At 48.7% G+C, this 14145-nt stretch overlaps 1 protein-coding gene across 1 annotated transcript in view; it reads left to right on the top strand.

The window, feature by feature from the left end:
• Nucleotides 1-921: 921 nt before the first annotated feature.
• The window catches only part of LOC147707745 (trypsin I-P1-like), a 37725-nt gene continuing 24501 nt past the window's right edge, over nucleotides 922-14145 (top strand). The window contains exon 1 of the mRNA XM_086925239.1: nucleotides 922-976. Within this exon, the coding sequence (XP_086781365.1) occupies nucleotides 934-976 (43 nt within the window). The 5' untranslated portion in view covers nucleotides 922-933. The remainder of the gene's footprint in view (nucleotides 977-14145) is intronic.

Raw genomic sequence — 14145 nt, 5'->3', positions numbered from 1 at the left:
ACCTGCATCATGTGGCAGGTACCACGTAGTGCCTGCCACTTGGTGCAGGGAACTGCAGGGGGTACCATGGGTGCCCCCCAGTGCACCCTCCCACCCCCCACAGAGGGGGCTCGCAACGGGCCCCCAAAGCGTATCCCCGCCAGCCTTTCCGCCTTGTCGCCATGGAAATGCCTGTCCAATGCCCTGATCCTAATACTGCGGACGGTGCCTGCTAGACACCGCTACCATATTAGTGGCCCAGCTCCGCCCGGCAGGCAATCGTAACGATTGCCACAGGCGTAAAAGTGCCGGACGGACTTTGCGATACCCACCGCCATCCTAATATGGCGGTGGGTAATTCTCATTACGATGGTGTAACAATGGCCACCGCCGGCCCGGTGGTGGCGATCGTTACACCATCATAATGAGCCCCAGAGGGAGGCAATCACTGCTCACTGTTTCTGAGCTGTAGTTTCGTTTCTACAGTTGGCGCACTAATTGGGAGATATTGTGAGTTAAATGCATGGACATTACACAAAGCAAAAGCATAAAAAGTGCCACATAGTTCTGCACTAAGGCCAGCGCAGCCATTCATGATAGGAAAACCTAACTACAGTAGAGCACACGTTTTAAACTGCTGGAACATTATCCGCAACAAAAAAAAATTCGATTTGTCCTTGCCCTTGCAAAAGTATTTCCTTCTTGTTCACAAATGTATATGAGTTCGGGCATGTATTTAATCTTATATCACCCGTGATTTTTAGAACGCAAACACTTGATGTCCTTGCAGTCAAAGTCACCTTAAGGAATTGTTGATTCTGATTACTTGGTCGAGATATGGCACATAAGTAGAAATGTACACATTCTGAGGAACCTCTGACGCACAAGACTTGATAAAGAAATGTATATAAATGTTTCCTCCCAGATTTAATAGTTCTAGAACCTTCCAAGAAGATGAGGCTCTTTCTCGTGCTGGTTCTGGCCGTCTGGCATGCAGGTAAACGAAGAGGGGGAGAGAGAGAGAGAGAGAGAAAGAGAGAGAGAGAGAGAGAGAGAGAGAGAGAGAGAGAGAGAGAGACATGTACATTGTCTGCATCACAGCATCTTGGAAATAAGGCATAAGGTTTATAAATGGCAACATTTGAGAACAGATAACGGGGTGATTTGAACACCAAAATGATGGGAAATGTATTGAAGATTTAAATAAAGCAATAATTAGCAAGAGTGTTGTGCTGGACTGTAGGGTGGGCTGGCATTCAGGCACCGCCAGAGGGCCTCCGTGGTAGAACCAGTGTGTGCTGTTTTGGTCCTGTTACCAAAGAAAAGGTAAACAAATTGCCCTATCAAACTGGCCTCTCTAGCAGTACCAGACTGATGACAGGCCAATCAGTGCTTAGCATCAGAAATCGAGAGTGGCCTTTCTAGACTGGAGTGTTGGCATGGGTGCAGGTCGGCTACACTTTCAGTGCATGCACCCATACAGGGCTGTAGGATAAATCTTGGGTGCTCCCTGTTTTGCTGGGAGGGTGTGACTGGAGGAGAGGTGTGAGGACTTCCAGCTGCAGAGTTAACAAGCATCTTTGAAGATTTTTTCAAAGTGGCAGGAGGTCTTGCAACCTATGAAAAGCCTTGTCACATCAGACCCTGAGGTCCAGAGGTGTGTCCCAGGAGAGCGAACTTTTACACTAAGTAAGTACAGCGGCGTAGGAAAGGGGGTGCAGTGGTTGCAGGCCGCCCCGGGTGTCATCACTGAGGGGGGTGACAAAATGCCAAAAATATGTGTTTTTAAAATACAAAAATTACACTTGCAACTGTAAGTATCTTATTTTTCCTACTGTCTTTAATAATTTCAATGTGGGGAGGGGGTGACAAGAAAGTTTCTGCACCGGGTACCACCTGGCCTTGCTACGAAGCATGCTTTGTGCCACTTTATTGTACTTTGAGTTTTGATTATTAATCTGCCCTCTTCTTTTCATTGACAGTCAATGGAGACGGCGCAGGGTTTAGATTAGAAATGTCTGAATGAAGGATCCTAGCCATGAAAGACACTAAAGCAGGGGTCTCCAAACCGGTCCTGGAGGGCCGGATCCATGCCAGATTTTTTGGATATCCCCATTGAGATACATGTAGTAATTTTAAAAATCTGGCATGGATCCGGCCCTCCAGGACCGGTTTGGAGACCCCTGCACTAAAGATTAGGGACCAAGTCGAGGGCAATAAATGCAGGTGTTTAATGCAAAAGTGGTGTGGTTGCCTGTCCACCTGTGAATGGGGCAAAGAACAGCATTCTGAACCAGGCTTGTAGCCCGGAGAGTATGTTGGCATGCCTGGCCACACTAATGATAACATAATAGAAAGATAATGGGCAGGGATTACTCCTAGAAATTGTCTGAAACAATCCTGCAAGGCGGTAAACCTTGCAATTCATTTTCCTTTGTGTTTTTTAGGATAGTATTTCCCTGAGCGTTCTTTCTGTAAAATATTTGAAACTGTGAATTTTAGGCAAATTGTGTCCACATCGTTGTTTGAAAGGGAACACAATCTTGGGGTTCGCCCAAATAATTTTAAGAAGCATTTGTGTTTTTTTGCTGTTCAAAAGCACATTGAATCAGTGACAGCAATACACAAGCACTGGCAACACCAATCAGTCTCGTTTGCTAAGGTTGAGATTGTGAGTGAGCAACAGGGTGAGCTTTGCCAGTGCCGACAGGCATGGTAAAGGTATATAAAATCAATTAAAATATAATTTTTAATATTTTCAATGAATTGCTTTCTAATCTTTTGAGATGGCTACATAAATTGACCCAATATAGAAAATGCCCTCAAGTGCTGCTGCAATATAACACATATATATATAGGATAGGATATGTGTTTGTAAAGCGCTCGATTGCTGTGGCGTCTTGGCGCTGGTTTGTATGGAAGTGGTACAGCCGATGTTACAGGGGCTAGATTGAGGTAAACAGCCAAGTTTTCAGTTCTTTCCTAAAGGATTGTCGATTTGACTGAAATCTCATGGCTGTTGGCATTTTGTTCCATAACTTTGCTGCACAGTTTGAAAAAGTTCTTCCACCCCATCTCACTCGCCTAATCCTATCAATCGGGAGAAGGCCCAGATTACTGGATTTTAGGGTGCGAGCGGGGGTTTACGGCAAAACATTTTTTGGATGTCCTTAGCCCCTACCCCGTACAATGCTTTTTGAACCAGGCATAGAGCCTTTAATTCCACACACTGCTGCACGGGGAGCCAATGCAGTGCTCTAATTCCTGCCGAGGTTGATTGACCTCTAGGTATATTTAAAAGCAGCCTCGCAGCAGCATTCTTTAATGACTGCAGCTTTCTCATCTGGGTTTTATCAATCCTTAACAGCAGAGCATTACAATAGTAAAGTTTAGATAGTAAAAGAGCCACCACCACTGTCTTTTGTAATTCCTGCGCAATGAAAGGGAATATCTTTCTCAAAGTTTTTATTAGAAAGAAGCAGGAAGAGGTAAGACTATTTACCTGAGTGGAGAAGTTTAGCTGGCTGTCAAAGATGACTTCGAGGTATCTGACCTTGGGCACGGGGCTGGGGCATTCCCCGGCTCTCACTGGCCACCAGGAGTCATTCCACAGGGATCGCCCCTTACCAAACTTAATAACCTCTGTCTTATCTGTGTTGGTTTTCAGGAAGCTATGGTTCATCCAGGTCATGATCTCAGTAAGGCACGCATGAAACCTAACATCTGTGTCTTCAGGTTGTTTGGCTATTGAGATTACAAGCATATGATACCATGGCGAAACTATGCTTCCTGACTAGTCTGGCCAGGGGAATGACATAAATATTAAACATTGTTGGTGATAGGGCTGATCCTTGTGGAACCCCACAGGGAAGATGGAAACTGTCTGACTGCATGCCATCCCAGTGCAAGCTCTGCTCCCTCCCCTCCAAAACGATGAGTGGAGGGTCAAAGCTGAGCCCTCGATCCCTACTTCCTGCAGCTGCTGCACTAACACTGTGTGGTTCACAGTGTCAAAGCTGCTGACAAATCTAATAGTACGAGGACTGCTCTGCACCCTCTATCAACTGTTCTGCGGATCTCCTCAGTTACTACAATCAGAGCAGATTCTGTAGAGTGGTACGACCGAAAGCAATGCTGATTAGAATCCAGCAGGTTGTTGGTGTCCAGGTACTCAGTCAGCACCTTATTCACAACATCTCCAAGATTTTAGCTGCAATGGGTAATCCGGCGATCGGGCGATAGTTCTTGGGCTCCAAGGGATCTAGGGTGGGTTTTTTCAGGATTGGCATATTCATTGCTTTCTTCCAACAGACTGGGTAGCTACCTGATATATAATATATACATGTATATTCATAGACAGATAGATAGATAGATAGATAGATAGATAGATAGATAGATAGATAGATAGATAGATAGATAGATAGATAGATAGATAGATAGATAGATAGATAGATAGATAGATAGATAGATAGATAGATAGATAGATAGGTAGGTAGGTAGATAGATAGATAGATAGATAGATAGATAGATAGATAGATAGATAGATAGATAGATAGATAGATAGATAGATAGATAGATAGATAGATAGATAGATAGATAGATAGATAGATAGATAGATAGATATCTTACATCACTTTTTCTCTACCAATGCCTGAACCAAAAGGAGCATTTACCTCCCTTTACCTCTACCCATCCCTGAACCATCAAGATTCCTTACCTCCCTTTACCTCTACCAGCCCCTGAACCCTAAAAACTCCTTGCCCCCTTTGCTTCTACTCACTCCTGAACAAATACCCTATCCTTTAACCATTAAACCATCCATTTTTATGTGACATACAAATTGTCATTTAAAAAAAATACTTACCTACCTTGTCAAGGTCTGTTTTGTAAATGGAGCTAGCCCTTTAAAAACGGGAAACATCCTAAACCACGATAATTGAACCAAGACTCACCTGAACAACGAGGAGAAAATAACGAAGACTGCTGAACAGCGTCAGCCGGAACTACGAAAGGCTGAACAACGAAGTATAACAAAAAGCTAATGGTATGTGTAATGATGTTCTTTTCCTTCCCCCAATAACTCTCGGAGTCGGGTATCAGCGTTACTCTCTTTATTCAGAAGTAACATACAAGGAGCGCATAGCATGTCCTTCGCCCAGCCTGCTCGCGCTCTAATGCCGCGCTACGCTCTCATGCCGCACTACGCGCCTCGCGCCCCTACGTTGCCATACGTCACGTAGCCACGTGACGAACCACGTTAGCGCGCTCACTACATATCTCCCCTTTTTCCAACAACTATATGTACAAGTCCTGGCTCATGTCATAGTCTCTGAACCTCGCTGGTGGGACCACCGCCCTGCCCCTTCTCGTCAGTCTTACCGGGGATGGGGCGGTAGTAGCTGCTTCTCCTTGACCACCACCTAGCGCAGCTGCGCTGGTCTCTCTCTGATCTCTGTCCTCTTCAATCTGCTGCTCCCCACTCGCCTCTTGATCCTCTTGCCTTCTCTCGCCAATGTCTAGATCCTCTCCCCCATACTCACGGGGGTTATCATTGCTGTTCTCTCCTCCTTCATTTCCATTACCTCTCCAGCGGAGTATTTTGTTGCACCTGGCCATGCGGTCCTGTGACCACACATTGCCGTCACTTAGCAAGGCCGCCCTGCCCTTGACTTCTACTACTTGTAGGGGCTTGCTGTATTTACTTTCCCCCTTTTTCTGCAATGTGGCCAGTCTTACTCTCACCCATTCTCCTTTTTCCAAAGCTGTGTCCTTCACATTCCTCCGTGCGTCATAATGTTTAGTGTACACCGCTTGTGCTCTCTCCAGGTTGGCTTGCACCACTGCCGGTGACCACTCACTCTTAATTACTCTTTCTTTCCATATTCTGTTGTCCTGAGTGAAAGGCTCCCGGCCTCTAAGGATCTGGAAGGGACTGTAACCAGTGTTCGTGGGCGTTATCCGGTACGCCCACACCATGTGCCAAATCTCTGCTTCCCAGTCTTTGTTGTCTGAAATCGCCGCTTGTATCGAGCCCATCACCACTCTATTAAAACGCTCCACCAAGCCATTGCCCGCTGGATGATATATGGACGTGTGTTTTGCCACAATTCCGTTTCTCTGCATGAACTGAGACCATTTCTCAGACCGGAACTGAGGTCCATTATCGCTGAGGACACACTTTGGGATGCCCTCTCTCACAAATGTCTCTGCCATGAAGCTCACTATCATTTCCGTGTCCATGGTTTCTTCAATCTTCAATTCCGGCCATTTGGAATAGCGATCCATCATTACACATATGTACTTCTGTATTCCCTGTGCGTTTAGCACCGGACCTAGTATGTCTATGGATAGTTCCTCCCACGGATTTTGTGGAGGATCTATTTTTCCCAGGGCAGGGCGTAATGGTTTCAGCGTTTTGTCTGCGCCCTGGCACCTTGGACATTCTCGAACGTGTCTTTCCGCCCTTAGGTCCATTCCGGGCCACCAATAATTCTGCTTGGCTCTTAGTTTCAACTTCCCCGCACCCAGGTGGCCTTCGTGTAACATGTCCATTAATCGGGCGATCATTTTTTCCGGAGGTATGACTCTCTCCCCTCTGTAAACAAATACGCCCTGGTCATCCATAGATAGTTCCTCTCTCACTTCGAAGTAGGGGACGAGACCTCGTCCCGTCTTGCTTTTGTCCGGCCACCCTCGTACAATGTGTGACTTCACTTCTTCTAGGACGGGGTCCTCTTCGTAGGCCAACTTCCATTCTTGCTTGCTTATGGACGTTTCTAGGTCTTCGGTGAGTGCAACCCACTCTTCCGCCGCCTCACCGCCTTCTACGCTGGTTTCCATTGCTGCCGCCCGGCTCAGGTAGTCTGCCACCTTGTTCTTATTCCCTGGGATGTGCTCCACATCATATCGGAATTCCATCAATTTGAGCGACATTTTCGAGATCCTCGGCGTTGCATCTGCGTGTCCGCTGGATGTGAGTACCTTTAGCAAGGGCTTGTGGTCGGTCCTCAACCGGAACCTGGTGCCCCACAGGAACTGCCGAAACCGGGACATGGCCCACACCACTGCTAACATTTCTTTTTCGATCACACTGTACTTTTTTTCAGTGTCATTAAGGGTGCGGGACGCAAAGCATATTGTTTCCACTCTCCCCTGGCCGCGGTCTTGCATGAGGACTGCGCCCAGTCCTTTATCACTGGCATCCGTTGTGAGTATTGTGCTGCCTTGGGGGTCAAACCCCTGTAGAGGGATCGCCCCTGCCACTTCTCTTTTTATCCCCTCAAATTCCTGCTGGGCTTCCTCTGACCACCGGAATTCACTGTTCTCTCTGGTTAGTAACCTCATGTGATGGGTCTTTGAGGCGAAATGTTCTATGAACTTCCCATAATATTCTGCCATGCCCAGGAACGACCTGACCTCTTCTTTGTTGGCCGGTGAGGGTGCGTCGCAGATTGCCTTCACGTTTTCCCTCTTGGGGGTCACTCCTCGTGCACTTATCTCGTGGCCCAAGTACGTCACTTTTTCCATTCCTATGCGGCACTTGGCCCACTCTGCCGTGAGGCCCTTCCTTTCCAGAATACTCAATACCGCGTCCAGTTTCTTGTCATGGTCGGCTTTGTCGCGACCCATCACCAATATGTCATCTTGGAAGTATTGAACTCCCCGGACGTCCTGGAACAACTGGTGCATTAGTTTTTGGAACACCGCAGCCGCCGAGGCTAGCCCGAACGGCATGCGGCGGAATCGATAGCAACCGAAGGGAGTTATGAATGATGTCAAACTGCGACTCTCCGGGTGTAGTGCGATCTGATGGTACGCCGATGTTAAGTCTATGGTGGAGTACCACTGAATGCCCCTTGTGCTGGCCAGCATTTCTTCTATCCGGGGGAGAGGGAACTTCTCTACCACTATGTTTTTGTTCAACTCGCGCAGGTCTACGCATAGACGGACCTTGCCGTTGGGTTTCTTCACCACCACCAACGGCGCCAGCCATTCGGCACAGGTGATCGGTTCGATGATTCCCCTCTTCTCTAGCTGCCGTAGCTCCTCTTTCACGTCTTCCTTCACTGCCAATGGAATGTTCCTCACCTTGTGGGCCACCGGCACTGCTCCTTCTCTCAGTATGATCTTGTGTGCGAATTTGTCGAGCCTTCCTACTGATCCGCCAAAGACCGTGGGGAACCCCTTCATCCACCTGTTCGTGTCCATCTCTTCCTCCGGCTCCGTCATCAATATCTGCTCCTTGCCACCTGGGTCCAGTTTGATCCCCAGGTCTCCTTGGTCGAGCCACCCCAGGACAGAAGGGCCTTTCTCGGAAACATATAGTTTACACCTGGCCGCCCTGCCCCTGAATTCGAAGTTCAGCTTTCTGCATCCGGCCATGGGGATTCGATCTCCATTATACGTGACGGGGCGTATGTCCAGCTTATCCAGCTCGGGGCCCAGTTGCGGAGCAAACTTCTCCTCCCATACTTTTCTTGGAATTATGGTGTAGGGTGACCCCGTGTCTGCCACCACTTGGACTTCCACACCCCCTATCTTCATGTCCATGATCGGCTTCATCGTCCTCTTTCCGTCGGTGCCTCGGCCTTGGTTGTTCACGCTCAGGATTTCATCGTAGATGCAGAGAACAGTGACCACCTCCTCTTCGGTCACCTCGTTTGGCTCCTCCGCTTCTTGGTCCACGTACTTGACTGCGTTTTTGGAGGCCTTCTTCCTGCACGCTTTTTCATAATGGCCGACGATTCCACAAAACATGCATTTGGCGCGAAGCGCTGGGCACTTCCGGTCGTGCGCCTCGTGTGTCCAACTGCCGCATCTGTAGCAAGGCCGTTTATTACTTCCGGCTGGTTTTCCGGAGTGGCTTGGGCTGTTTTGCCATTTGCTCGGGCCCTTATCTGGTTGTTTCCGCGCCTGGTGATCTTTGTGGGGTTCTTCATTGTCCACCTTGTTCACCACCCCGCTGGGCACGTTCTCTTTCTTCGTGGCCGCTGCACACCTTCGCGCCAGTTCGGCTCTCTTGACTATCACCAGTACGTCCTTGAGCGAGGTGTCTCCTGCAGCCCATAGCTTGTCCTGTACGTTCGTGCACGTGGTGTGCATCACCACTTGGTCTTTTATGAATTCGCTTTCCCAGTTTGCGTACTTGCATGGGGCCGCCAGTTTCCTTAACGCCGCTACATACTCTTCCACCGTTTCCCCTGGTAGTTGTTTCCTTTGTTGGAAGTTAAACCTGTCCACTGAGACGCATACCGAGGGTTTAAAGTGTTCCTCCAGGTCTTCCATTGCGTGAGCATACACGTCATCGTCGTCCGTCTCTCTCTTCTTAGGTACCAAGCTTTTGTAGATCCTCAGGCCTTCTGGGCCTAGGTTTAGCAGCAGTATGCGTTTCTTTCTCGGCGGTTTGAATTTCTCCTCACTTTCATCTTCCAGCACTTCTATGAAATTATCTATGTACTCTTTCCAGTCCTCCCATTTCATGAGTGGCTCCCCTGGCCTGGGAAGGAACTGGACTGGCGCTATCGCATAACCCGCTTGTGTGGTCATCTTTTCGCCCCTGGATGTGGGCAGCGCACTTTCCAGGCTTCTCGGGCTCCCTGGTGCACTGTCTTGTTCCTCCTTGTTGAGTAAGGGTGGAGGGCTGCTCCTTTCAGCCCTTTCCTGTTCAGGTGGGGTAGCCAGTGCGTTTGCCTGCGGGCCTTGACCGTGGCTGGTCTCCTGCTTCGGGTGTGTAGCAGTTCTCCGCCCTCTTGGTCACCGTGCGCCCACAGTGCTCGGCTCCTCGTGCTGTTGGCTGCGTCGCGCTCCTTGTGGTGCCCGGTCAGGGTGTGGTCGCTGTGCGTTCCCTCGGGCCTTCCTCGCTCCCTCAGAGACTCCGCTCCGTTCCGCCGTTCTCCGCGTAGTCTGCGCGGTGGGGGTCATGGGTCGTTATCCCACCCTCGTCGCCACTGTAATGATGTTCTTTTCCTTCCCCCAATAACTCTCGGAGTCGGGTATCAGCGTTACTCTCTTTATTCAGTAGTAACATACAAGGAGCGCATAGCATGTCCTTCGCCCAGCCTGCTCGCGCTCTAATGCCGCGCTACGCTCTCATGCCGCACTACGCGCCTCGCGCCCCTACGTTGCCATACGTCACGTAGCCACGTGACGTACCACGTTAGCGCGCTCACTACAGTATGCGTTGTCAAAACATACTAACGAGTGGTTCACGCAAAAAGTATTGTAAGTACAATGGTGCCATCTAACGGCCAAACACGAGATGTATCATTTTGTGGTTTAGGAAGTCGTGCTAAAAAAGGTAGTGGTTAAGAATAGCTCATGGTTAGGCTTTAGTGGTTAAGGCAGTCGTGGTTTAGGCAGTCGTGGTTTAGGCAGTCGTTGTTTAGACATACAACATATAAAAACATATACCAATTGAAACAGATAATTCAATCGATCTCTGATTGCTTAACGCATTCAATGCCTTTTCTTTCACAGTAATTATTGCCTGCTGATTATTTTAGGTTATTTATTTAGAGAGCCATCAACAGGAGAGTTTTGTCAGTCTGTGCTTCCAGAAGTTCCATTGGCCCGTCTCAGATTAATTCTACCTGCAGAGTCTGTTTTTGGACATTAGTTAAGTAATGTGATGCTGATTGTACAGCTTCTAAAGTGCCAAATGCTTCTCTGGGATCGCCTCAGAGTGCTGGGAAGGTGGAATCCAGTAGTAAAATGTAAAGTTTACGGGTTAACATATTCTAACTAAACCCCCCAAACCTAATTAGACATTTACCTATTTATTTAGGTGTTTAGTCTTCTTAAGATAATTTCAACGTGTTGATGTGAAGTCGAACAAATAACAAATCATTTTAGGTTAAACCACTGGCTGAATACACCACAACGCAGCGAATTACACTATCTGTTCTTCCATTGCACAGACTGCGTACCTTCTGTCTCCGAATGACCCACACCGAGACTGGTAGGTGATAAGTTTGTTCTTTTATTGGTATCTCCGTGCCCACTTGCATGTCTGTTCCCTCTGCCTTCGTCCAGTAAAGTTTCCCGCGCCACTCCCTGACCAGAAGTGGTGTCCTGTCTCTGTCCCCTCCCCTAGGTCCGAGTGCAGGGTCCTAGAGCCCCCGACGGATGTACCATGTTACAACGCATACCATTACGACTACCTACTGTTACAACGCGACCATTACAACGCATACCATTACAACGCATAGCGCTTTGAGGTGCTGGATAGTGGTAAGTATAATTTACTATTCTAACTCCAGTCCCCGTGGACACTAGGGAAGGTGTTGGATAGTAAATTATACTTATTCCCTATCCTAGAGCGCCCCCCAGCGCAATGCGTTGTAATGGTATGCGTTGTAAAAGTTGCGTTGTAACAGTAGGTAGTTGTAAAAGTTGCGTTGTAACAGGTGTATACCGCCCCTGACACGAGGTCACTACACCTTCCCTTTCCATTCTATGTCGCCCCCCCTTTAACCCACTCCTCTCCTCGACTCTCACTTCACCCCATGGCATTAGTGCAACTCGCGCTGTTTCACCTAAACTGCTCTTGTGTCTGCAGTGCTGGAGAAACATCGCATCACATGCTGGATGATTTCTGCATCACTGGAAGCACCTTGGCACACAATATTACAACTTCCTAGGGTATTCTGTTTTCAGGCACACTGAAGGCACCTTGCACAAAACATAAAACATTACCAGTTCAGATGTTATTCTATTTTCTGGCGCACCGACAGCACCTTGGCACAAAATATTACCAGTTGGGATATTATTCTGTTTTCTAGCACACTGACAGCATACTGGCATAACATATTACAAGTTCGGATGCTGTCCTGTTTTTCTGGCACACTGACAGCACCTTGGAACAAAATATTACCAGTTCGGATGCTGTCCTGTTTTTCTGGCACACTGACAGCAACTTGGAAATAATTATTACCAGTTTCGATGGTATTCTGTTTTCTTGCACACTGACAGAACCTTGACACAAAATATTACCAGTTCGGATGTTATTCTGTTTCCCGGCATACTGACAGAACATTGGCATAAAATATTACCAGTTCGGAAGTTCTTCTATTTTCTGCCACAGACATTTTGAAGTGCATTACCTGGCCTGGGATCAGTGGTGGACATTATGGGATTTTCAATATGAACTCATTTCCAGGTGCACTGTACGTAACAGACAGGTACAGCTGTGCCTGTACAGATGTCTTTCTAGTGTGCCCCATGTGTTTTGCTTTGCCACACAATTATTTATATGCACATAGATTGACTGCAGTACTTTGCACCTCTCCCTGAGTTCGTAGACCGACTGCTCGTCTCCTCTACTCTTTTTGCTTATTTGGCCTGTGTCACAAGTGTTTGATGCGCTGTATTCCTGGCTGTAATATGAGCTACTACTGAGTATTCAAGAGTAAGACACAGTGCATCGCCGAAAAAAGCTTTGTGAGTTACAGGCCCCTTGTGCTGGTGACTCTGCTTGCATTCAGCCCTGTATTCTCTTCTCTGTGCTCTCCCTTGTGCTCTTCTTTCAGTGGTGTGGGTGCAGCCGCCGTTGCCACTGCCAATGGGCATCTTTTTTATTTATTTTTTATTTCAAAGGATTTTATTAGAAGAAGTTTTTACAAAACAGTACAGAGTAAGCTGATCGAAGGCAACACTGGTAAATGTAAACATACGTATCGGTAATAATACATACCGGTTTGTTACGGCGCTTGTGTGCTGGTTATACATAGGTTGCTTGAGTTCTTGTTATTACATACCGGTCATATACTGGGAGATGTGTGGAGTGCTTGCGTTGATCACCTTGTAGACTATGCAGGATGTGTTGAAGGTGTTGCATGGTAGAGGGAGTCAATCAAGGGGGTTCTCGAAGGCTGCATGTGATTCACCTGTACCTCCAGAGACATCTGATGAAGTAGACCGTAGAATAGACAATGGTATTCAAGGAGGTCAAGTTTGATTTATGGATACCAATCAGCAGGACTGACGGAGCCTCCAGTGAGATGTGGCAGGACCAGTGTTTGAGGAGGTGTTCTCATTAGTGCAGGTAGAAAGACCTCAGCGCTCTACTCAAGAAACCCACAGCGGACCCCACCGAACTCAAGAATTACCGCCCCATCTCGCTCCTCCCGTTTCCAGCCAAAGTCATCGAGAAGACCGTCAACAGACAGCTTGCCGCCTTCCTCGAGACGAACGGATCCCTCGACCCCTCACAGTCTGGGTTCCGAGCGAACCACAGCACCGAGACCGCCCTCATCGCCGCCACCGACGACATCCGAGCCCTGAGGACAACGGAGAAACAGCGGCCCTCATCCTCCTAGACCTGTCCACAGCCTTCGACACTGTCTGCCACCGCACCCTAGTGCAGCGCCTCAGCAACGTCGGAATCCAGGAGAAGGCACTGGAATGGATCATCTCCTTCCTCGATGGAAGAACACAGAGAGTCCGCCTACCACCGTTCAAGTCAGAGGCCACCGAAGTCATCTGCGGCGTCCCCCAAGGATCCTGGCTGAGCCCCACCCTCTTCAACGTCTACATGAGCCCCCTCGCGGCCATCGCACGCCAACACAACCTCAACATAATCTCCTACGCCGACGACACCCAGCTGATCCTCTCCCTGACCAACGACCCCGCCGCCGCCAGAGCCAATCTGCACGAAGGGATGAAAGATGTAGCCGAGTGGATGACAACCAGCCGCCTGAAACTGAACTCAGACAAGACGGAGGTCCTCATCCTGGGCTCCTCGCCCTCCGCCTGGGACGACTCCTGGTGGCCCCCCGCCCTGGGCACCGCACCCAAACCGACGGACCACGCACGGAACCTGGGTTTCATCCTGGACTCCTCCCTCTTCATGACTAGGCAAGTCAACGCCATCTCCTCATCGTGCTTCAACATCCTACGCATGCTACGGAAGATCTTCTGGTGGATCCCCACCGAGACCAGGAAGACCGTCACCCAGGCCCTCGTCACCAGCCGACTGGACTACGGCAACGCCCTCTACGCCGGTACCACCGCCAAGCTCCAGAAGAGACTCCAGCGGATCCAGAACGCCTCAGCCAGACTCATCCTCGACATCCCACGAACCAGCCACAACTCCGGACATCTGGGAGACCTGCGCTGGCTTCCCGTCAACAAGAGAATCACCTTCCGTCTCCTCACCCACGCACACAG

Source organism: Lissotriton vulgaris, chromosome 6, assembly GCF_964263255.1.
Source record: "Lissotriton vulgaris chromosome 6, aLisVul1.2, whole genome shotgun sequence".
Lineage (NCBI taxonomy): Eukaryota > Metazoa > Chordata > Amphibia > Caudata > Salamandridae > Lissotriton > Lissotriton vulgaris.
Note: the sequence above shows the minus strand (reverse complement) of the source record. Positions and strands in the feature narration are given on the sequence as shown.